Source organism: Aulonocara sp. 'chitande type north' Nkhata Bay, linkage group LG5 (genome assembly GCF_057382095.1).
Source record: "Aulonocara sp. 'chitande type north' Nkhata Bay isolate Kocher_YH1m ecotype deep benthic linkage group LG5, A_spYH_male_GT1.1, whole genome shotgun sequence".
Lineage (NCBI taxonomy): Eukaryota > Metazoa > Chordata > Actinopteri > Cichliformes > Cichlidae > Aulonocara > Aulonocara sp. 'chitande type north' Nkhata Bay.
Window position 1 is genome coordinate 24818819 of NC_141348.1, and position 23076 is coordinate 24841894.

Consider the following 23076-nt stretch of genomic DNA (forward strand, 5'->3'; position numbering starts at 1 on the left):
AAGGTTAAAGGTTAGCAAAAAGGCACAACTGAGCCTTTCAAGCAGTTTCAGGGTGAACCGATGGGCTCACCTGCACACAGTTGAAACCAGCGAACAGGTAGTGGAAGATGATCATGTCGCTGTTGACGGAGAGCAGTGCGAGAAAACACGTGACTGAAACCAGGAAGAGGACACAGCCTGCGGTCTTCAGGCCAGAGCTGCAGCGAGAGGAAGCACAAAGAGGAGTTGGCGAGGAAGGACTTCTGGAGTGACCAGTGATCTGACTCGGAAACCAACAACAAGAATTCAATGCAACACACGGAAAAACAGAGCAGCACATGGATCTGAGGATAAAACAGCAACAAAAACAGCAACGATAAGCATGCCAAAGCTGTGTGCCTGAGATGACCATATTCTCTCTATGACATCATACAGATCCAAGAGTAGAAAAAAACTGTCTGAAACTGAGTGCTTAGAGTGGCCTGGGTCAGGGGATTATTGCAGAAAATATAAAAAAAAAGAACATGCACAGACAGCAGCTCCCGAAGAGCAAGGGCTAGACTAAAGATTTGATGTTTTATGATGTTTATATTACAACATGCTGATGTCAGCCTCGTTTCTTTTCTTTTTGGAAATACCCAATAATGACATCTGCACTGGTTTCATAGTCCCTGGGTCCCCGACCCTGGTTCAGCTGGATGTTTCTTCCTGTCAAAAGGGAGTTTTTCCTCTCACTGTCGCCAAGTGCTTGCTGATTGTTGGGATTTTCCCTCTACTACTTGTTGGGTAATTTTCCTTAAATTTACAGAGGCTTGAGGTGACTGGCATTGTGAACTGGTGCTGTATAAATAAAACTGAATTGAATTGTGTTGCTAAACAGTGACTGCCTATGTACAAAAATTTTCCTGTCTAAACATCCTCTAATCAGGTAGGAAGTAAACGGCGCTGGTGTTGAATGACAGGCCGGGACACTCACACACGAGACTCTTTCTTCTCGATGCTGTGGTGTCTCAGCGAGCAGGAGGCTCTGGACGACAGGATGTACAGAAAGATGTTCATCTGTGGATACACAACACACCAGTATGTCACTACTGGCAACACAGCAGGAGTTTGTGACAAAACTAAAGTAAAGTGAAGGTCTGCAGTGCAGCATGTTAGAAGAATAAACAATAATTAATGTAGCGTGAAAATGCTATGCACGCTGCTGAGGTGACAGCTTTACCTCCGTGTTTTTATATCTTTTAGTAAAACTACAAGATATTCATGTGCGATTGGATGGATGGATGCAGGTACTCACCGACACCACTATGGCGATGGGTCCTGCAAAGCTCCAGATCAGGGTATCGTACATAGACAACCAACAGAAATCAGGGTTTCCATAGCCTTCGGGGTCCAAACCCACCGCCAAACCTGGAGTTGACCCCAGAAAAAATAGACAGTGTGAAAAGTTTGTTTAATTTTTGTCTTGATTCACTCTTTACTGAAACTATTTTTATCTCCAGAGGATGATGTCACAGTGAAAGTTACTAAAGCTGAATAAATAATGACTTCTCATAGTGTGGCTGGGTATATAGACACGTTCTGTGGGTTTATAATCTGTACAGGAACTAACTGAATTGGCTATTCAACGAAACTAATTTAACTGTAAGACTGTTGATAATGACCAACTTGTACATCTGATATTCAGACCCCCGGTTTGATCCTGGGAAGAAACACAAATCTCTTTAGTTGTTGTGGTCCTGGGTCAGGTTTGTCGCATTAAGTTAGTTAAACTTCTGCGATATTGATCTGGTCAGTTAAGTAGCAGAGGGTTGTTTCAGTTTCAGCTGCTTTGGTTTTAATGAAGTGAATAACAGGTGGACAGATTGATATCCCTGAAGTTTAACTGACTTTGTGTTATACTGTGATGATCGAGTGTTCCCTTCTTTCTTTAGCAGTGTACATTTATAGAAAATCCTTCTGCAAAATAAAAATGTTGGGAAAAGCTAAAAGATTTAAAAAATGACTTGATTCAAAGAAATGTTGGATGGATCAGTGTGGAAAGACTTTAAAAATAGCCAACAGCTGACGGCCAGTAATAATAATATAATTGTGATTATCTAAAAAAATCTGATCAAGAAAGGTGACCCTGTAAAAAAACACCTTCCTCAAACCTTTTGCGATGTCTTCAGCTCACAAAGCAGATATAATGAAAAAGATCATTCAAAGATAATTCAAATTGGTTTGTTATTTTTATTATCCACTCAGCTTTATTTTAAAAAATTAATTTGCTTTTAACGTCTTTGTGATTGTGTTTGAGACGTGTCTGATTCTTTTCCTCATTTCTGCTCCCGCTGTCACGAAAGACGTTATAAAGGTTTAAGATCCTCGTTATTCCACTCAACACACAAGCTGGGTGGAGTGGTTTTCCTTTGTCGAGTGGGTTTTTAATTCGAGGTTCACACCTGTGATGAAGGCAGGAACTCCCCAGCCAATCAGGTAGTAGAATCTCATGGGTCCATAATTGATGTCTCTGACTTCGCTGATCATGCGGTAAACATGCAGCCCCTCCAGGAAGAGCCAGGAGAAAGTGCAGAGGTAGAAGAAATGCAGCAGGATGGCGATGACTGTGCACACAAACTGCAGAGCGAATACAGAATGATTAAAACTTTGGGAGCTCTCAGAGCCGGAGGGAAGAGGCGAGAGACGAGAACCAAAGCGCTCACCGGGTTGTCGGCCTGGTTGATGCCAAGGATGAAGATGAGCTCTGAGAGGAAGAGAGCGGTGGCTCCATTGTTGATTATGCTCGTCTTGTTGCACTGCATGGCTCTCAGGCAGAGCAGGAAGATCGCGGTGAGGAAGAGGAAGCCCAGCGTCACGCCGGCTGTGCTCCACGTCAGGATTTTGATGGGCAGGATCTCTCCGTTCTGGTGCGTTTAGAATGAGAAAATGCGACGTTACAGTGAGGAGCAACTCTGATTCTGATCACATGAGAAGTGTGAGTGTCACTCGCCTCCCTCCTGGAGATATCCATGAGAACCGCGAAACTCGTCATGTGGTAACACTGGCAGCTGATGTGGGTGCTGTTTCTGAAAACCACCTCGCAGCCTTTCGCCGACCAGCCGCCGCGACCAGCTCTGACAGACAAACACAAACGTGAGCACAGCACAACCTCGCCCGGGCGCCCCCATTCACTTACAGCTGCACTCACAGTATGGTGTGGTTCCAAAAGACACAGATGGGTTTGGAGCGCTCCTCGGTGGCGACCAACCGGAACTGCACGGTGATGGGTTTGTCCAGCGCGTGCTGCAGCAGCGCGTCGTTGTCGTGCACAGTGATGCTGACCACCGGGGTGTTGATGACGGGACGCTTTGGGACACTGAGGCAAAAATACACGAAAGAAGAAATAGTTTCTTTTTTCTCTCCTCAGGAAAGGAAATGAAAATGACTAAAAGCAGCAGCAGATTAGCCTCTTTATACTTTCTACACTCTGAAAAAAGTCAGAATAAGTTTTATTACCGCAGACTTCTCTTATCTGGATCGTAGCTCTCGGGCAGCAGTGAGGCCAGGCTGTGAAAGATGATCACGCTGGCGACGGCGTCCTGCTGGCTGTCATCGGGGTGGCGTTTCTTCCTGCTGGCCGAGCGGTTCCTCAGCGAGGACTCTGGGAAGACGTCCAGGTGTCTGTGGCCCTTCGTTTCCACAGGTGGTTGGAAGACGGAGTCTGGGAGGGTGACAGCCGTCTCCAGATCCGCAGGACGAGGGCCCCTCAGGGACTGATAGCGCGGCAGTTTGGCGCCGGCGAAATTCATCTTTTTCAAACGGTCCACGGAGATGACTGCAAAAACCAGCACACGGGGAAGGTCAGAGAACGCTGCTTCAAAACGGGCTTCGCCGTTTTTAAGTTCCAACAGTTAATCTGAGGGAAACGAATCTGATAACTTTCTCATTTTAGATTAAAAAAAAAAAGAGGACGTCTGAATTTAGGGCTTTTGTTCAGTTCATTTTAATTTCCTCACATTTTATAAACCATGCGATTTATCTGTGAAATAAGAAGTTTAATGGAAATAAAAGGACATAATCTGCTAAAACCTGCGACACAGAAGAAGGCGAAGGATGCTTTCCCTGTGACTGAACTGATATTGTTCAAAATCTTTATAGAAAAATCATCAACACAGCCTGTTTTTAATCTGTAAGTATGAGAACCATACTAAGTGTTTGTTTTTAAAAATAAAGTTTGACCTTATTTTATTAAAACAGAAAACGGAGCCTAACAGGAAATAAATATTCCCAGTTTTTACTGTCATTTTTACCTCCACGTACCTATTTTGTTGTCATGTGGCGGTTCTTTTTTCTGCACACAATAACTGCTAGCTTTTCCACGCTTGAGTCACATGCACAACTTTTTTCTTGCTCTTATTTGCTTTTTAGACTCTTGTATCGTTTTCGTCCACGCAGCAAACTGATCAGGTATTGAACTCAACCTTTATTTGATCTCGACTACACATGAATGCTGTGATTGGGGTTTGCACCACTGCCGGTTTCTTCATGGCAAATTCTGCTTTAACAGCTGTGACGTGCACGTTAAACGGTCTTTACTGTGCCTGATACGAACTCTTACACAGATAGCTCAGAAAACCTCACAGCATGCGAGTGGGGAGTCATGTGTGAAGCATTTCCAGCAGTTAAAGGTGTTTGAAGTGCTCCTGTTGCGTGCAGCATGTGTCCTGATCACGGCAATGGCATTATTATTTATATAGCAAATTTCATTACGTGTAAACTCAATGTGCTTAACATAACAGACAAAAACATGCACACAGTGATTAAATGTAAGCTGGGGAGAGTAAAAAGGGTTCGAGTTTGTTCTTGAATGTAGACGCAGCTGTGACTGACCTCAGGTCAGCGAGCAGCTTGTTGCAAAGAACAGAAGCACAGTAACTGAAACCCTGACCACGTTTAGATCAAATTCTGGGAACATTTAAAAGAGTTGCTCTCGTTGACCTGAGAGATATAGCAGGGAGGGGTGCTAAACATAAGGCCCCGGGGCCAAAATCAGCCTACAAAAGACTCCAATCTGGCCCACTTGACAGCTTTGGAACAAGTGAACGAGGGCATAGATTTTGGACTTTTAACTATATTTTCATTACTTTTTCCTGCTTTGACCTCCCTACAGCCATTCAACCATTCCTATTACATCAAACTAACAGACATCTACTATAAGAACTACTATAAAAATGTGTCCACAACAATTAAAAACATTTCACTGTGAAATAACAAAAACTTCCTGTTTTATACTTACAGGACATTCTGGGCAGTGAGCAACCAGGACCTTTTCTGTAATTTTTTCTTACAATTTATGATTTCTTTCATTTACTACTGCTGTTTTTATTTGTTATACAGGAAAACTGAGATGCACTGTTGATCTCAGTAAGTGTGCACTTCTTTATATCGATAGAAAGAGGCCCACGATGTACAGTGAGTCTGATATCCCTGTAGCAGGGTTATGGCGACTGAGCGAGTCACAGACGTACTGGGGGGGTCAAACCATTGGTGGCTTTATAAACTAATAGAAGGATTTTAAAGGTAATTCTGTGTTTAACTGGGCATGAATGAAGTGACTTCAGTACTGGGGTAGTATTAGTCTGATGATCTGAACAGTCCTGCAAATACAGCACTACAGTAATCTAACCTGATTGATATGAAAGCATGGACTAATATCTCACAGATTAAGATTGAGATAAGAATTTTCTTTTAATATATTCTTTGATATATTTTTTAAGTGGAGTTCATTTGTGATGACAGCTGTGACAGATAAGCTGAAAACTTAGGGCACTAAATATTGCAAACCTATGTTTGGTGTGACAATGGTGAAGGGGCTGAGGTAAGTCTTCCTCATGTTCTGCGCCAGTGTGTTTGCGTATTCCTCGTAGTGGCGCAGGAGCGCCGCCGTGCCACCCTCCGTGTGCTGGATCAGCTCCCAGTGCTGCCGTGTGTCTGGAGACAGGATGGCGCTGCCCACTCGGACCAGATTCTGTCAGAGAACAGCGAGCGTTCAGTGTGACAGGATGTCAGAGCAGAGAGTGAAATGAAGTGTGATGTACTCCCTGCAGATACAACATGACAGGCTGTGATGTCCAGCCAGGCAGGACTGGCCTCCTGTTTCCAGTTTTGTGTACTGAAACAGCCACAACAGAGCTCTGTTCTTGCTCTCCGTCTGTACGAGTGTTAGAAGTGACGTGGTTGTTCACCTCTGTGAAGTGGACGTCCTGTGTGGCGGTGAGGTTGAAGCCCTGCTGGCTGCTTTCATGTCGCAGCAGACTCTGTGTGAGCCGGTAGGCCACTTTCACGTCGCTGCCGTAGAACTTCTCCGTGTGCAGCGTGGCGTTGGCCAACATCGCCGCCATCTGCTGAATGCGCCCAGACTCGAGGAGCGAGGCGTTACGGAAAAACTTTTCAGACTGAAGAAGAAAATAAATAAATCAATTTTCACAAGAAAAGAAATCCCAAAGACAAGTGTTAGTAACACAGAGATGAGATTTAAAGTGTAAATGTCTGCAGGTCAGACGAGATTAAAACTGAAGCAACGCCTTTGTTGCCATGCATGCTTCATTACTAGTGCCCGAGATGAGGTGGAGTGCCTGTCTCACTGGTGCAGATATAACAAGTCGACAAAAGAACTGATCACATGACTTCAAGAAGAGAAAAATATGAACATTAAGCCTTTAATTATCAGTGGGACGTGTGGAGAGGGTCACAGACTTCTCCTGGGGCGTAAACACCACAGAGGTGGTTAAAATAATAAAGAGATTCACTTGAATTCGACTGAATTCAATTTTATTCCAAGTCCAGAGAAGTGGAAGTGTTGCATCAGGAATCGAACATAAAATCTGCACCAAATCAAATAGTGGATCTGCCCACTGGGGTGAGCGATTAGGAAATAAGTGGCTGAATGTACATTCATTGATTTTTCCCAGAGGATGAATCCGAGGTTTTAATGATCCTTTGATCTTTTCCTGTATTTTGTGACGTGTCATTGCAGCACTTATCAGTTATCCCAGGAAGTAACTGACTTTTCCTGTAGCACCCCTGGGAAGTAGATTGTGAACACTCCTGCTCTCAGAAGCATCAACCATACTGACTTCAGCAATCGCCTGATTTATCCTTTAGTGAGATTTTGTGTGAAACATTTTGAGAAACATTAAACAGACCATCATGAAATCCGGTCCAGCCTCCGATGGGATTAATCACATTAGCTTTGATTTATAACCAAACACCTGCAGCCTCAGCTGGACTTTATTAAGTGCCGTTAATCTGCACAACACATACGCACATATTTAACAGTGTACCTAACGAAGAACAGTTTTTTGGGACTATCACTTTAAGCCAGTGATGCTCAGAGCAGCACCGCAGAGCAGCAGAATGAAAACATTGTATTTCTCCTCACAAATGAGGATGATGTTGTAGAAACTGGAAACTGACTTTAAAATTTAAAATAGTGACAGAGAGAAGCTACACACCAAAGCTTTCAGCTTGCTGAAGGTAACGGAGGTGCAGTTGAAGAGATTAGGAGGCAGCCAGCCCTTATGCTCGTCACAGTGTCGAATCGCTGTGCCTGGGAAGGAGGAGAGGGAGCGTTATCGCATGAGGAAAAGGCTGCAGCTGAGAGAGAGCTTGAGGCAAGTTTCATATAGTGCCATTATTATATGGTAATTTGATGAGCTGCCAAAAAAACATCATACCGAGAGTTCCTTTGGGACAGGGAACTGCTGCAGGGAGACCAAACTTAGTCCTGGGCCACCATATCCCAGCCTCGATGGCCTGAGGGCAGCTGTCATATATTACTAAGAGAGATGGAACAGGAAGGAGATGATGAGGATAAAATTAGAACAATATCTAATGTATTTGTACCTATAATGAAAAAAGGGACTTGATGCAAAGCTGTAATTAATGTGTTCTGACCTTCACAGCCGTTAGGGGTAACCTCAGCAAACGGGTTGTCACAGCGGTCGCACTGACGTCCGATGACGCCGGGTTTGCACTGACACTGGCCGCTCTCTCGGTCACACGCTCTGGAGAAAGAGCCGACCGGGTAGCAGTCACACAGCAGGCAGGTGTCGCTGTCTTCAGGCCGGTAATGATTGTCCTGCAAATGAGAATTCTTCCTTAGCGCCACGGCAAGCTCAAACCACACGCTCAAAAGCATCTGACTGCCAGCAGACAAGTTGTTCTCCCACCTGGATTTTTTCTAGCCAGAGAAAAAGGTGGAAAACGACGCTACAAACCTTCAGCACACAAAATAAATCTTTAATTGTCCCTCAGCGCAGTGCAATGCAAAGCAAACATAGCTGTAAAAATGGATCAGCGCTGAATGTTGGAAGATGTATAACGACTGTTTATGAAAACAGCTTCTTCCTTAATATTAAGCCAGTCTGCAACACGTGTCGTAGAAGTGTGCAAGAAACCAAGTTTGGACACAGATTCAGAGGTTTCACATGTTCCTGTGAGGGCCACATTTGTGCAGCTCTTTCTTCATTTCTCAGGAAAGAGTTCCCATAAAGCAGCAGACGTCTGATGGATGTCTACAGATTTCTAATGTGTGTTTAGAAAGCATAATTATAGGTGTACAATAATGTGCTTTAACTATGTAAAGCTCAAAGCTTGCAAAATAAAGTTTAAACTGTGGGTTATTTTTCAATTTGCACACAGTATAAAAACTGCAGCAAGATTTTAGGAGTCACTTGAGAAAGGATCATGCTGAAAACAAAATTCATCAGTTTAGACTTGAGAAAAAGAATTGCTGATGCTCAAAAAGCAGCAGATGGCTATACAAAGTTATCACAGTGATTCCAAGTGTCAAGAACTGGAGTGAGAAGTATCATCAAGATCAAGAAAGAGAGCTAAAGAGCACAGAACGAGTCTGGCAGAGGAAGGAAGGGAAATACTTCAAAGACTCTGGAAAGAAAACTAGTGAGAGATGAGTCTAAAAAACTGGAACAACTGCCAAGACAGTGAGTCCAAGTTGGGAATTATAGTGTTAAAGCAGACTCACTAGAACCCTGCAGGAGTGAACTGAACGTATCAGACCAAGAAAAACTCCACTTCTGCAGAAAAGACATCTTCAAGTCAGACTGAAGTAATGAGAATATAACATGAAACTAGAGCTCCTTGACCACAGAGACGCTGCTTATGTTTGGCAAAAGAAGGGAGAGGCGTACAACCCAAAGATCAACGTCCCCACAGTGAAACACGGTGGAGGGCGTATCATGCTGTGGGGATACTTCAGTGCATTTGGAACCTGGAGGGTGAATCATGAAGGAAAGATGATTTGTGAAGGTTTGGGGTCTGGGTCGTCATGATGTCTTGCAACGTGACAAAGACTGCTGGTGAAGAACTACCATCAGAAGACCAAAGTGAGCATTACTCATTGGCCTGCACAAAGACCTGATTTTAATCTAACTGAAAATCTGTGGGTTAACTGAAGAAGACCATCAAATCTGGAAGAGATTGAGAAGAGGCTGAGAGATTTGCTAACGAAGAATGGGCTGGGATTGTGTGAAAGTTGTTAAAAAATGCACATCTTGTATTTATTTGAGTGGACATGATGTGCGCTTTATTACAGATGAATGCATCGGGGATGCTAGCTCACCTTGCAGCGACACTCTCCGCTCGTCTTGTTGCAATCAGAATCAAAACCCTTGTCTGTCTGACAGTTGCAGGGGCCGCAGGTCTTGTGACCCCACCAGCCTCTGGGACACGGCAGGTCGGTCCTGTGGACACAGACATTACAGGTCAGTTGTCCTGTCTGCAGTGCAGGAGGAAGAACACTGCAGTGTTTTACATAAATGTGGAAGGCTATACTTTTTCTCGCAGTAATTGCCAAAGTAGTTGTTGGGACAGTCACAGGTGTAACCCCGAGAGGAGCTCGGCTTCCTGGTGCACGCTGACTCGTGTTCACAGGGGTTCAGCGAGCACACGTCAGTGCAGTTGGAGCCATAATAACCTGCAAAAAAATAAAGCAGGTGGGGACTTTCAGTAAATTGCAGTCGCTCGTGGTAAAAACAATAAACAACAATTTAAAAAAATGATTATTCATTTGAACTAAAGATGAAAGACAGAAACAGAATGATAAAAAGGCAAAAACATGTTACGTTCGTGGGTTTGTGATCATGTGACGAGACTGACCATTGATGCACTTGCAAGAGTGGCTGTCCCAGTCGTCGCTGCAGTAGCTGTTCGACGGACAGGGATTGGAGCTGCAGGGATCGGGCACGCTGCAGCCCTGCTCCACGTTCACTTTCCTCGCCTGAGAGAGACTCACAGCTCCGCCAACACGCAGACCCTGCAGGGAAACAACCATACATTCAAGCAAAGGGGTGAAGCACAATGTCTTTAAACTACACAAACAGCTGTTCAGACAAATTCAAATAAAGCTTAATTTGAACCAAAACTTTAAAACATCAAACTGAACTGCTTGCCTTCACGATCACAAACGCAGACATGAATGTGGTCTGCAGAGAGGACAAACCTGTATGCAGCCGCGGAAGCCATGCTGAATTTTCCCATCAGGCTTTGCCAAACCACCTACGCTCACAGTCTTCAATTTGGAGTCCTGCAGCTTTCCATCCACATCCATGCTGGCCTGAAAAGGAACACGGCAGTGACTTCATGGCTAAAAGCTACAAGAGTTTCATTTATAATCGCAGCTAGAATTTAATAACTCACCAGGTAGAGTCCGTGATCTAAAGATAAAACAGCCTTATGGTAGCTTGCCGCTCCCCCTGTTATGCTGATATCCAGCTGCAGATGATGCCAGTCTCCGTCGTTCACCAGCACCTCCTCCACACGGGAGAGAGTGGAGTCTTCCCCCCTGTGCAGCCCCATCAACACACTCCCACCACGCAGCTACAAAGACGACAGCAGGAGGGAGACGGACACAGGATGAAAAACTGACCGCAAAGAAACTGCACTGCAGAAGATAACAACCTTTGAACAGCCTCCAGTTCAAAAGATCATCCCTTGTGTTGCAGCACATCATAGGTGTGCAGGGCTGGAAATAGACTGAGTTATGTAACATCAAAGAGGCGCCAGTCGAGACAAGCTCAAAAAAAAAGAACTAAAGTTAGAATAAAGTTGAAAATGTCCCGTGTTTTGGGACATGTTTTCTCTTAACATCAGAGACTGCAAGCTTCTTTGCAACCCATCATCACCCCAGCTCCTCCTCTCCTATTAAATCGCATATCTGCTTCGGTCCTGACAGGAAGTGCGTTTCGGATATGTGGCTCTCACCTGCAGTGTGAGGTTGTGCTGCAGGCCAGAGGAGATGTGAAGCAGCGTGCTGCTGGCTTGGCGTGTGCGGAACATGAGCTCCACATGCCAGGGGACGGAGGCCGCCACCGTGGCGAGGTTATTCCACTGCAACAGGCTGTTACCCAGGAAACGCAGTGGGTTGGCCATAACTACAGAAAAAGAGGGCAGAGACGAAAACGGATGACAAAAATCACATGACATACTTCATGGTAAAGAGAGCGAGTGGCTGAAAGGCAGAAGGGGTGATGCTGAAAATGAGGAGGGAGAATTTCACAGTAGCTGACAGAGGGAGCCATTACTGTCAGAAAGGAAGCTCTCTGCTGCTTTTCTTCAGATTTTAGCCAAAACTGACTGAACAACCGTCACTCTTTGAGGTAAGAAAAGAGACGTAAGAGACCTTACTCTACAGATCTGCTTTCTGAAGTGCAGCTTTTTAGAAATTCTAGAAATGCTTCCATGGAACAGATAAGATGACTCTGAAGTTATCTCTTTTCAACTCTGATTACATTTTTTGCTTTTTTGATCATTTTCTTTTTTTCATTTCAAATTCCAACACGCACTGAATGAGAAGTTTCCTCGGTCCCTTTAGACGCTGAGAAAAGTGACACAGAAGGACACTCTGCTTTATGTGGAGCAGTTTCCTCGTCATTAAGCTGTCTCTGCGTGAAGTGAAGTAAAGCACCTGAGTCACCCAGGCCCTGAGGATTGATTATCGACGACAAATAAACCTGACACACTGTGGCTGCATGAGTGAGATACAGAGAGAGAATCTCCAGTTAGATTTCAATCATTTAGATTCAAAGTAATATAAAAAAAACCTTCATTGAACACCTGGTTACCTTTGGCAGTCGTCATTTATGAATCCATATTTTGTGCATCGAGCTGAAAGCTAAGAAATATATTTTTCTATTGATTTTTTCTGGTAAATGTCAGAGAATAATGTCAGAGAATAATGAAAAACGGATGAAAGTGACGGATAGCTTCACAAATCTCAAGGCACTAAAAACTCCTTTATTTAAAGTATGCTAAAATTTCACATTATTACACTAAAGTCGGCCCCACTTCCACACTCTCATCCTCACTTTTCCTTCACACGTGTCTGTTCTTCACAGCACACCTGTCAGCGCAACTCAGGAACTCCTCACTTGTTCTGCATGAAAGAACCAATAAATAACCCCACCCAACTTCTTGTTAAAACAAAGGTGTTTTTTGAACATTTTTTTTTCCTGCCGTCTCTTCTAAAGCTCGTTTCTCTTCGGCTGTCTCTTCTCAAATTCCTTTAAACCATAAATCAGCGCAGACGACAGCTGTAGGAGATCGAGTGAAACATAAAGAGACGCTGGACAGAAATATAAGCTACATAGTGTATATATCTTCAAAGGTTAAAAAACATTAGTATTAAACTGGTTCAACATCATGTAAACCAGAGAAAATTCAACATCAAGCAGATTACATTTAAAGTTCGGTCCTAAATCGGGCGTTTAAGCTGCTGTAATGAGATCACTTCACCCAGAAAGCAGCTATCAGTGTGCAGTAAAACACTCCAGACTGCTCAGGCTTTTTTCTTTGTTTGTTGGCTTTTTCGGGCATTAGCTGCCGCCTCCACACTCACCTACAAGTTCACAGACCTCCATCACAGCTGCAGACAAATTCATATCTACTATTATCTTATGTCTGAGTGTCTCCCCCTCCCTGATGCCTCGCTCTTTTCCACTTGACTCACTCACCTCTTTCGCAGTTTCGTCCTCCAAACCCAAGTGGGCAATCACAGCTGAAGGAGCCCCACAGGTTCACACAGGTTCCTCCATTCAGGCACGGGTTATTGTTGCAGAAGTGTCTCTTGGCAGAGCATCCTTGAAGGGCAGGAAAATAAGAGGGTAATCCACCCGTTTGATCTATCCTAGCTCATTATTTCATCAGTAGAAAAGAGTCAGATGGTAATAAACTATTCATAGCAGGTACAACAATCATTTCCCACTGACTCTACCTTCCCCGCTGCTCTCATTATAGTCACTGCTGTTTCCTCTGCCAGCTTTTCCTCACTTGGCTGATCTAACAGTGTGCACTGTTTGACTGCAAAGCTTAGCCAGGTTTAAGAGCTGAACTAAAGGACAGCGAGCTTAAAAACAATGCATACCTGGCAGAGTTCCATTGTTAGCGATGAAGCTGGCCATGTCTATGTGCTGGTTGTCAATACGCAGGTTCTTCATGCAGCCCACAAACTGCTGATTACGAACAGGAAAATCTTCTGGAAGTTTAGGGACTCCTCCGAGGAGCAAGGGGCCCGTCAGATCCAGAGACCTGACGACACAGAACCGTGAACATACATGCACCCAGAGCATCACTCTGCCTAAACCAAAACACATCATCAACAGTAATGTGGGGGGTATGGGGAGAGAGGTGGTGAAATATTTATTACAGGCACGGTCTTGCTGTGTTATTTTCCCTTGGGAGATAAAAAAGGAAAAAAAAGGATAAATATTGCAGTAAATGGAGAAACCAAAGCTTAGCTAACACCCCGCAGATGTGGAACCTCATTTCAAAACTGTCACAGTCCGCTGTGACGGACCGAGTGGAGAATGCGTGTAATGGACCCAGGTGCGTACACAAGTGAGCAGACGGGAGTGAGTTTTAACAAAAGGCGAGCCTTTAATATGGCTGAAAACAAGGTGTGCAAATACAGCAGGGATGGCGTGGCTAAACAAAAACCTAAACTGAGAACAAACTATGGTGAGGCTATGGCTTGGAAGACAACAGACCAGGCATGGAAACACGGAGGGTGGGAACACAGACGACGCGACACAGACTGTACGAAACACAGAGACTAAATACACATGAGGGATGATCAGGGGAAGTGGATGCACACGGGGAACACAGGTGACACTGATAATCATAACAAGACACGGCAGGAGTGAACGTAACACTGATGGGAGATGGGCAAAGTAAAGCAGGAAGTACACAGAGGTTCAAACAGGAGGAGAGAGAGCACGGGGAGAACGCAGACATAACGGGCTGGGGAAAACATAGAATAAAGCACAAAGAGAGACGAGGGCTCATAAATACACAGAGGGGCACACAGGGGGTAAGAGTCACGAAGGGAAAACACATAAGGAACAACGTAACAGATCAACCCAGGAAGCATGGCCTAAATAAAGAACAAAATACAAAAATACATGAAAACTAAGAATACTGGGCCCACATGGCCCAGGACCATGACACCAACAAGTTTACTCGAACTACTGAGGTGAAGGCAAAGATAGTAATAAAGTAAATGGCTGAGATCAATACAGAAGTAAAGAGAGACTACACAAAGCAAAGGAAAAGAGGGTTAGTTACGGTTTATCTCTCGATCTCAACAGAACAGCTCTTTTCTCTGGTGTATCTGTTGCAAACTTACTTTTTGGACCCTGATTGGCTGCCCTGAGCAGAGCACGTGTAGTTTCCAATCATGTGCCCAAACCTCAGGGCCACAGAGGTGTCGCAGTTGTCCACCGTCACTACGACGACCTTCTGGTCTGAGGGGCCCTGCGGGAGGCCGGCCTGGTTTAAGATTGGCTGTAGAACGAAACAAACTTGTGATAAATTATGGGGCACTTTCTCCATAAGGTGGGGAGCACCGAAAATTGCTGCTTCTGGTTTTTCTCCTATCTTGCCAACTGAGGATTTAACTAAGAATTTCACATTTTCATCCATGTTCACAGGGATTTGGAATTTTGCCATTTTTGTATTGCATGTCAGATATAAATGAGAATTACCGACAAAATCATGAACCACAGAAAAGGAAAAAAACAGTATTACCATGTTGCTATTTTTGATAGGTTGAGGTATTTTTGATCACTCAGCATTCATAAATAGCCTCAGAAATGTGTTATTATGAAAATACTTCATAATTGAACTTTTTGTTCTGTTTTATTCATCTTTTAGCAAATGGAGCACAATAATGAAGTATTTTCATAATAATCAGAATCAGAATCTGATTCTGATTATTATGAAAATACTTCATTATTGTGCTCCATTTGCTAAAAGATGAATAAAACAGAACAAAAAGTTCTGCGTGTCTCATCCGGAGCTAAGCTGTTTGTAGCTTTATGAGCCAGATTAAAGATTCAAGCTTTGAAAGTGGAAAACAACAGGCAAATAAATGATCTTTGGCATTGCACTCAGTTCAGTTCCCGTTCAGCATCAGCTCGCTGCCGTCGAGCATTTTAATAATTCAGATCATAGCAGCTCGAGGTAAAGGCAACGGCTGGAAAGCAAACACACATGCACGCATGCATGCACACACACATGCGGGAGATGGGCTTGCTCTCCGCAGGACATCACCCGGTCGACAAAGGATCTTTTCATTGTCTGAGAAATCAATAGGGGGGGGGGGGGGGGGGGGGAGTAAGAGAAGGAGGAGGAGGGCTGGAGAGAGAGAATTATGATGCTGTCAATAAAGGTTGCGACCTCTTTTCAAACCGCCCGGTTTCTCCGGGGTCACGTCAAGCTCCTAATAACCCTAAGTGTAGGTTCAAGCTGGTGTCACGAGCTGAGAGCAGAGCAGTGACCACCCTCACGCACAGCTGACCAGTTCAGTTTGGCCGTCTGCAGGCGAGGACGGGCCGCTGAGCCGTCAGCTGGTCAGACAGGATTTAGCAGGAATTATCTAGTCTCATGTGCAGCGATAGTAAGAAAAAACTGGCTCATTGTTGATGGCTTCGAAACACACATTAGGTTTCTGTTTTCGCTGTCTGAAAAACGGATTCCTCCATGAGGTTAAATTAAAACACATCCCCTCTGGATGAGCCTCAGGAATGATAATTTCCTGACTGTTATGACTTCCTTTGTCGCTGACGTCTGATCTCTTAATTTAAAAGCTCTGATGAAAGACACCCAGCGAGAGATATGCTGCAGATTTTCAGCAGCTCAATCCTAGCAAGACTATTAAGAAAAAAAAAAAACAGTATAGAAAGTATGAAGTAATGACAGATAATTTTAGCTGAAGGCACTGCAGCAATTTAACTCATCTCACATGATTTTCATCGAGCGGATTGCATTAAATCTGTAACAGAGAGGCGACAGTTAGTTAAATTTTCCCTTTTGTGTCTTGTGATTGCAGTGTGCACAGTGCTGGTGATATGAACAGCACCAATAATAACCCAATAACATATCTGGCTGTATAATTGGTCTTTTCACAAGACCTCACCTGAAATGCTTCACAATGCAAAGAGGATCACGTAGGTGGATTTTCAGGTTTTGATCCAAGTTAATCGCTAACGACTCTTCAGAAGCTCAAAACATACAGAAAAGATGGTTTATAGAAAAGGTGGTAAAACAATAGTGGGCAGGAGAGGGCTTACTGCTATAATGCTATATCATGCAGAAAAGATTAAACATGAGGTTTTTCTATGAGTTAGCAGTAGACTCTGCACTGAACTCATGCAATCTACGTTGACTCATAAACATCAGGACTTTTGCAAAGAAGTCAAAGTATTCAAAAACACAAAGATCATAGAAATGCTTTTACAGTAGTGGTTTGTTTTTCAGAACCGTATTCCACTTTGAATAAAAAGGGTGAAAAAATACGTATGGGTACATGAAAACAGCAGTGCACCATCAGTGTCTGATTTGTTAAACAAACCAGTAACTGAAAAACACTTCAATGCTGTTTTTGCTACAAAAGAACTCATAGCAGTACACCAGAGCGCCCCCAGGGGTACCCGCACCTCAATCTGAGACACAAAAATTCCCAGATTATCCCTTTAAGCCTTTCTGCTTCCAGCTGCGGAAGATCCACCGGAGGGACTGAGCACACTCAAGTTTATTAAAGAAATCTAAAGTGCTGCTGTCTTTTTGAACATGAAGGCTTCTTCAGGAGGTTTTGAGAGTGAGTCAGAAACAACTTCTTTATAGTAGATTATCTTTCTTAAATTATTATTAGACCTATTTGTATTATTAGGGAACATTTGTAATATATTGTATTATTTAATCTTGGTGCTGTAGCTGTGGAGATGAAATAGTCCAAAGCTTTGTGCAATAGAAAAATATCTTTTCTGATTCTGAAAGAAAAGCATAAACCTGCACATACATCAAAAAAGAACACTTGAATATACGGTAATTTAAAATGCAGGGTACCTAACTGCATGAACAGATCTGCAGACCTCACAGGGGCTCAAACTGAGGCGATAAATGGTGAGAACTGTCAGAAAGGATGCTTAGGCCATTATGTCTGGCCCTGACAGCACACAGCTCATTCAGATTCATCATGGGTGCACTAATTATTTTGCTGGAACGACCGTCGCCACAAATGCCCATCTATCCTCCAGACTGACTCGCTTGAAACCTACAGAGTCAAATATGAAGATGAATCCATTTTGTGCATGTCCTGAAAGTGTTATTTCCAGCAAAGCCCAGAAAAGCACAACGGGCCCTGTTATTGAGCACCTTTCCCACAGGAAGTCACAATACGCTCAGCGGTGAATGGAAAAAGGAGAGTCTGATGGTGGCTTTTGCTTTGCAGTTTTTCCTCCTTGAGACCAATTTGTTACAAATTTGTTGATGATGAAACAAGCAAACATGTTGTCTGAATTGCCAAAGGTGAAATCACCCGACATGCTCTTTTCCACGGTTTTCCCTTCGCTGTGAAAGCTCTGAAACAGGCAGCGCTCCAGCTTGGACGCTCCTTTCACTGACCTCTGCTGTCATCAGTCACGGCTATTGACTCTCCAATAATGACTGTCTGTCAGCGCGTCTTTCTGCCGCACAAAACACGTCCCGTCAGAGCTGATCGGAGTGCACATATTTGCTCTGCGCCGCTTAAAACGCTGCTCTCACCAGCCGCTACAGGGGATTATGGGAATATGAGTTCCCTGTCATAGAGGGTGACAGGGGTGGCGCAGGAGGAGCCTGGCAGCGAGCAACACAAATATGGGATCTAAGATTGACTAGTAAAACCATAGCAACAAGAGGGGTTGGCCCTGAAGCGCGGCGTCCTCGTTCAAAGCCCGAGTCAATACTTCACTTTGCCTTTCTTTACACTCCTTTCGCTCCTCTCCTGCTCTGCCTTTCTGTCCTCGCCGGGCAAGAGAGAGAGGGGCACCTTCCCCGGGGCAGCATCATTCACTGCCCATGGTCCCAAAGGAAGCAGAGGCAAACACAAAGGCAGCGGTCATTGCCATTCTCCACAGTCCCCCGCCGTCCTGAAAGCCACATTTCAATCTAAAAATGCCCCCCCCCCCCCTTCCTCCCTCACTCACACTGCCCCACCCCCCCGTGGACAGGGACGGGTCAGAGAGGGCCACCGTGGGATACCTCCTGAGGGAGGAGCCATGTTTCTACCTCAGCGACTCACAGGATGTGGAATATGAGAGGATTAGTTCAGCTAGAGCCTGAGCTGAATCCTGCACACTTCTGGGATATTCAGCCCCTGAAAATATGAGGCTTTCAGTGCAATGAATATTCCCAGCTGCCAAACAGAGAAGTCTGACTGCTCTGCGTTAGTTTGATATTATGTGGCTTACATTCATTGTTATAAACAAGGTGGGAAAATGAGAACAACACCTCAAAGAGGTGCACCACAAACTACAGCCTTGAAATCATCATAGAGTTGTTGAATGAACACACTGAATGAAGTTCTCCTTAACGAAGTGGCCACTGTGCCGAACACATACAGCTCAATGAGTTCAATGTTCATTATTTGTTTAAGTTGTTTTAACTACTTCCCTTTAAGACCACCCTCCCTGTAAGCCAGCTTTCTTCTGATTGGCTGCCCCTCATAAACATAAAGTTCAAACAGCAGCAGGTGGGTGGGGCTTCCACATCCACAGCCAGAGCCATGTGCTTAAAGCATGATTTAGACTTCTGTGGGAAAGCTACACTGTAGTAGTGACAATCTAACCAGAAACCCTTTTAACCCTATCCCATAACCTTCCACGCCACTCAGGTGTTGCGGACCGCGCCGACTCTACGCATAGCAAAATTTCTCTACATCCACGTCAGGTTACGCGAAAGGATCGGGTGTAGGGTTAAAAGAGATTCCAGTTAAGTCATAGCTTATGATATCTATTTCACTCAGAAGTATAAATAAGGCGTCAGTTGGCTGTATTGGGAATTTCTACCCTTACTGACATCATACAGAGCCAAGAGTAGAAAAAACAGTCTGAGGCAGCGCATTTAGAGCCCCCTGAGCTTTTGAATCTCATGGACTGCTTTGATACATTGACCTCATCACTGAAAAGCATTATTGTAGCAGTGTATGTAATTTAAACTCAAACTTAATTTCATACTCCAGTCTACATCCCAACAATTCATCTCTAGCTACCTGGAGGTGCATTTAAAATCAGGAGAGCATTTTTTTCTCATACATATCAAATATCTACAGTCTCCATTTGTAGCTGTTAGAAACATGCTGCTGTTCACGCAAAAATCCACACGATGCTACCCGAACCAGATAACAGATTTCAAAGGTAAGAGAATTTTAAAAAAGAATCAGAGCTGTTGGCAGTTTTTGTTATCGATTTGATTAATGAGAAAAAAATGTTGGTAGGCGAAGAATCAACAAGTTTCCATCCAAAAGTTAACAAGATGTGCGCGCGCCCCCCCCCCCCCCCCCTTTTTTATCAGTACAACTGGCTAAAATCTAACATGGCCGTGTTATTATACGCATTGAATAGAAGATATGCACTGCGGGGGTGTTGCCTGGCAACATCTTTATGATGCAAAGTGACTTCCTCAATAGACTAAAATGTGACATCCTGCGTTGTTGGTCCTGGGTGGGAAAGTACTGACACAACAGCTCCATAAGTTCCTCCACTGATTGAGTTGTTGTGAGATTCTTACAGAGAAATGTACCAGTCAGACATATTAGGCCCAATCTGAGCATGTGTGGAAAAAACACGGGCCTCCCCACTCATTCATTCACTGCCCCTCCTCTCTCGTCTGTCTCTCTCCCTCCATCAGTGTCTGCTTGGCATGCTGGCTCTCTTCCAGATCATCAGCCTGTCAGCAACGACTCTTTAGTCTGACGGCGTGGCAGAACAGCCAACTTACACAGCTCACAGCTTCCTGTCTGCAAACCGGTTTACATCCACTACAGTCAGCCCTCTATGAACGCCCTGAAGGGCGCTGAGGAAGAGCGTCAGCTGCCAGTTATCGCTGCTGCCAGCAATGCTGGAGCACTGCAGTCTGTCAACTGCAGAGTATCAGGATTTCTCTCCAGATGTCATCACTAACTCAGCCTGGCTGGATTTAACCACCTGGTACATACTTTCCTATCCCCGAGCTCCTTCCAGTTTTCCTTAATGGTTTTATGAATGTTTACTTCATCTTGTTCTTATCTTTACGAGATCATGAGCTTGTTTCTGCCTAAACATAAGTGTAAGAGAAAAGAAGATCAAACACAAGAAAGCACCGATTTCCACCTTTTCCTGTTTCAGTGACTGATTTAGGTTTTTGCACTCGAGTGCCAACTGAACAAAGCCAAGACACCTTTTACAAAGGGGGCATCAAATAGAAAGTCTAGTTACAATGCTTAATGATGTTTTTGTATTCTGAAAAGCAGTTTTTGAATATACACTGCAGCACTGTACTTTTCTAAACATGGGGGGTATATTTGTCTGACTCAGTCAGAACATATGCTAAATGTTCCTTAACCTTGAAGATGAATTATACACACATCACATGACCACATAAGATAACCAGGCAACAATCTCATGCTGTGGTCTACATATGATAAAGGACGTCAGATGATGTCCTGACCTGAACCTCTCAGCATTGTCTGGAGCTGAAGTGTGAAAACGGCTGAGCTGGGTTTCGATGCACAGCATAAATTTAGAGTGACCGACCCCAACGGGTCACTGCTTTTCATGTTTAACCGAAGCCATTTCAAATATTTAATGTCTAAAGTAAATAATTTTACACAAGAAAAATCAGAGTCAAAAAGAAAGGGCTTAACTATTTTGGCACATTTTAAACAAAACAAATGTGTTAATTCGTTTGTCCTGATCCTGGCAAGTAAGCACTTTTGGACATAGACAAGCACAGTTGGGCAGTGAGCCTCTGCAGGGTTGGTGTGGATGATTAGGGGGAAAAAATCATGAGTGAAACTAAGTTGAATGAGCGATTTGAGTGGAAAAAAAATGGAATAGTGCATTTTCTCTATGGTTTTGTGACGTTCCTCCTGCTATCTGCATGAAAGTACCGGCCTACTCTTAATGATTAACTGACATGTGAGCTAGTGCAGCTCACTCGGGCCTTCCAGGCTATAAAAGCTGGCTATCTCTTCCTTTCCACCTGCCATCAATCCTCTTTTATATTTGAATTTTGTTAGTTTACTTGCAATAAATTATATTTATTTAAGTGACAGCTTGCTAATGTGTTTACCTTTCTTTCAAGAAAATTCCCCTCAGATCCATTAGTTTGGTTACTGATTAAACAAAACTGTGAGAAGTGAGTGTAAACTTCTGAAACAAGGTTATGCCCGGGAAAGTGTGAGGACCACTGCTTTGAACCATAGACGCAAAATTAAGAGTTCACACAAACCTTGTTGTAGTAGTGAACTTCCACCGTGTGCCACTGGCCGTCGCTGATACCTCCGAGGATGTAGGGGGAAACTGTAGTCTTGGTTTCACCTGGAGAACAACGAGGTGAATGACTACACAGATTCAAGGATAATGAGAATTAAAAAGGTATTTTCTGAACACCACCCTGATGAAGAACTTCTCTACCTGCGGAAAAGGTGAGCTGTATCTGCTCGTTGATAATTTCCATTGCGATGAAGTCATGCTTTTCATTGAAGCGGCCGTTATAAAGTAACAAACCATTGGGCTCTTTGGTGGCAAACCTGAAAAAAGAGAAAACACGGTATAATCCGGTTTCAATCTCCTGTCTCTTTTACTCAACCCCAAAATTCAAGTTAGAAATCTGTTGCTTTGCATTTAGCAAAATTTGCCTACACAGCTTAAACTTAACTGTTTGTTACTTTACAACAATGATTGTGGTTATTGTATTAAATTATATTTTCATCTCATACACCTGCAGACATTTGGGTTCAAAAAGGAGTTCATGTTAAACTCAATGATGGCAAGGTGCTAAGGTCCTGCAAAGAAAGGGCTGCAAAACAAGCTCAAATCAATCATCACCCTTCCACCACCGTGCTTCAGAGTTGGTATGAGGTGTTTATGCTCATCCTTTTCAGGGCTCCTGTAGTTTATTCAGACACAGCTTTGGAAACTTAAACTGTGCTGTCAAGTTCTTTCACAGAAAAGAGGTTTTTTCCTGGTAGCCCTTCTAAACAAATCATACCTGTTCATTTGTTTTTTTTGTACCTGTACTATCAGGAACTTTGATATTTAACATCAAACTGGGGTTTGCAGAGTCTGAAATGTATCTCTTGGTTTCTTATTTGCAGTTTCTTCACAGTCTGACTTTGAGGTGAATTTGTTGGGGCATACACTATCATTAAGAATGATGGACTTCTTATTATTTAAAAATGGTCTTGTAACATGTGGCGGAGGTGTGGTCTCTGGCTTAGCTGCAGGGGAGGGGTGGCACACTGAGCTCAAGGGGCAGTGCCAGGCAGGTGAGTGACACTGACAAGGTCTCTACTCCTTTTAGTAACGCTGGAGTGAAGAGGACGGGAGGTCTCTCCTTCAGAAGATTAATGGGAACCAACAATTGCTTCTCTAAGATTATTACCAATGTCCCTTCCTCCTCGGCATTGTGCTAACACATCCCAGACCTCTATAAAGATGCCTGTTTACAGAAGTCTTTACACTTGCTGATGATCAATTAATCATGTGCATTTGATTCACAGCACCTGGCTCCAACTTA

General features: G+C 43.8%; 1 protein-coding gene across 3 annotated transcripts in view; it reads right to left on the reverse strand.

The window, feature by feature from the left end:
* celsr2 (cadherin, EGF LAG seven-pass G-type receptor 2) overlaps positions 1-23076 on the reverse strand; it is a 71254-nt gene that overhangs the window by 6464 nt on the left and 41714 nt on the right. For 2 of the 3 annotated variants that reach the window (XM_086292401.1, XM_086292400.1), the window contains exons 4-27: positions 21972-22087; positions 21787-21875; positions 14663-14820; positions 13403-13566; positions 12993-13118; positions 11245-11414; positions 10681-10860; positions 10484-10597; positions 10141-10297; positions 9817-9958; positions 9605-9725; positions 7918-8101; positions 7698-7799; positions 7476-7570; positions 6207-6416; positions 5806-5989; positions 3478-3796; positions 3170-3337; positions 2972-3095; positions 2685-2885; positions 2424-2598; positions 1277-1389; positions 956-1038; positions 71-197 (exon numbers count right to left, since the gene is read on the reverse strand). In XM_086292401.1, the coding sequence (XP_086148527.1) occupies positions 71-197; positions 956-1038; positions 1277-1389; positions 2424-2598; positions 2685-2885; positions 2972-3095; positions 3170-3337; positions 3478-3796; positions 5806-5989; positions 6207-6416; positions 7476-7570; positions 7698-7799; positions 7918-8101; positions 9605-9725; positions 9817-9958; positions 10141-10297; positions 10484-10597; positions 10681-10860; positions 11245-11414; positions 12993-13118; positions 13403-13566; positions 14663-14820; positions 21787-21875; positions 21972-22087 (3622 nt within the window). The remainder of the gene's footprint in view (positions 1-70; positions 198-955; positions 1039-1276; positions 1390-2423; positions 2599-2684; positions 2886-2971; positions 3096-3169; positions 3338-3477; positions 3797-5805; positions 5990-6206; positions 6417-7475; positions 7571-7697; positions 7800-7917; positions 8102-9604; positions 9726-9816; positions 9959-10140; positions 10298-10483; positions 10598-10680; positions 10861-11244; positions 11415-12992; positions 13119-13402; positions 13567-14662; positions 14821-21786; positions 21876-21971; positions 22088-23076) is intronic. The other variant, XR_015129100.1, reaches the window with a different exon arrangement.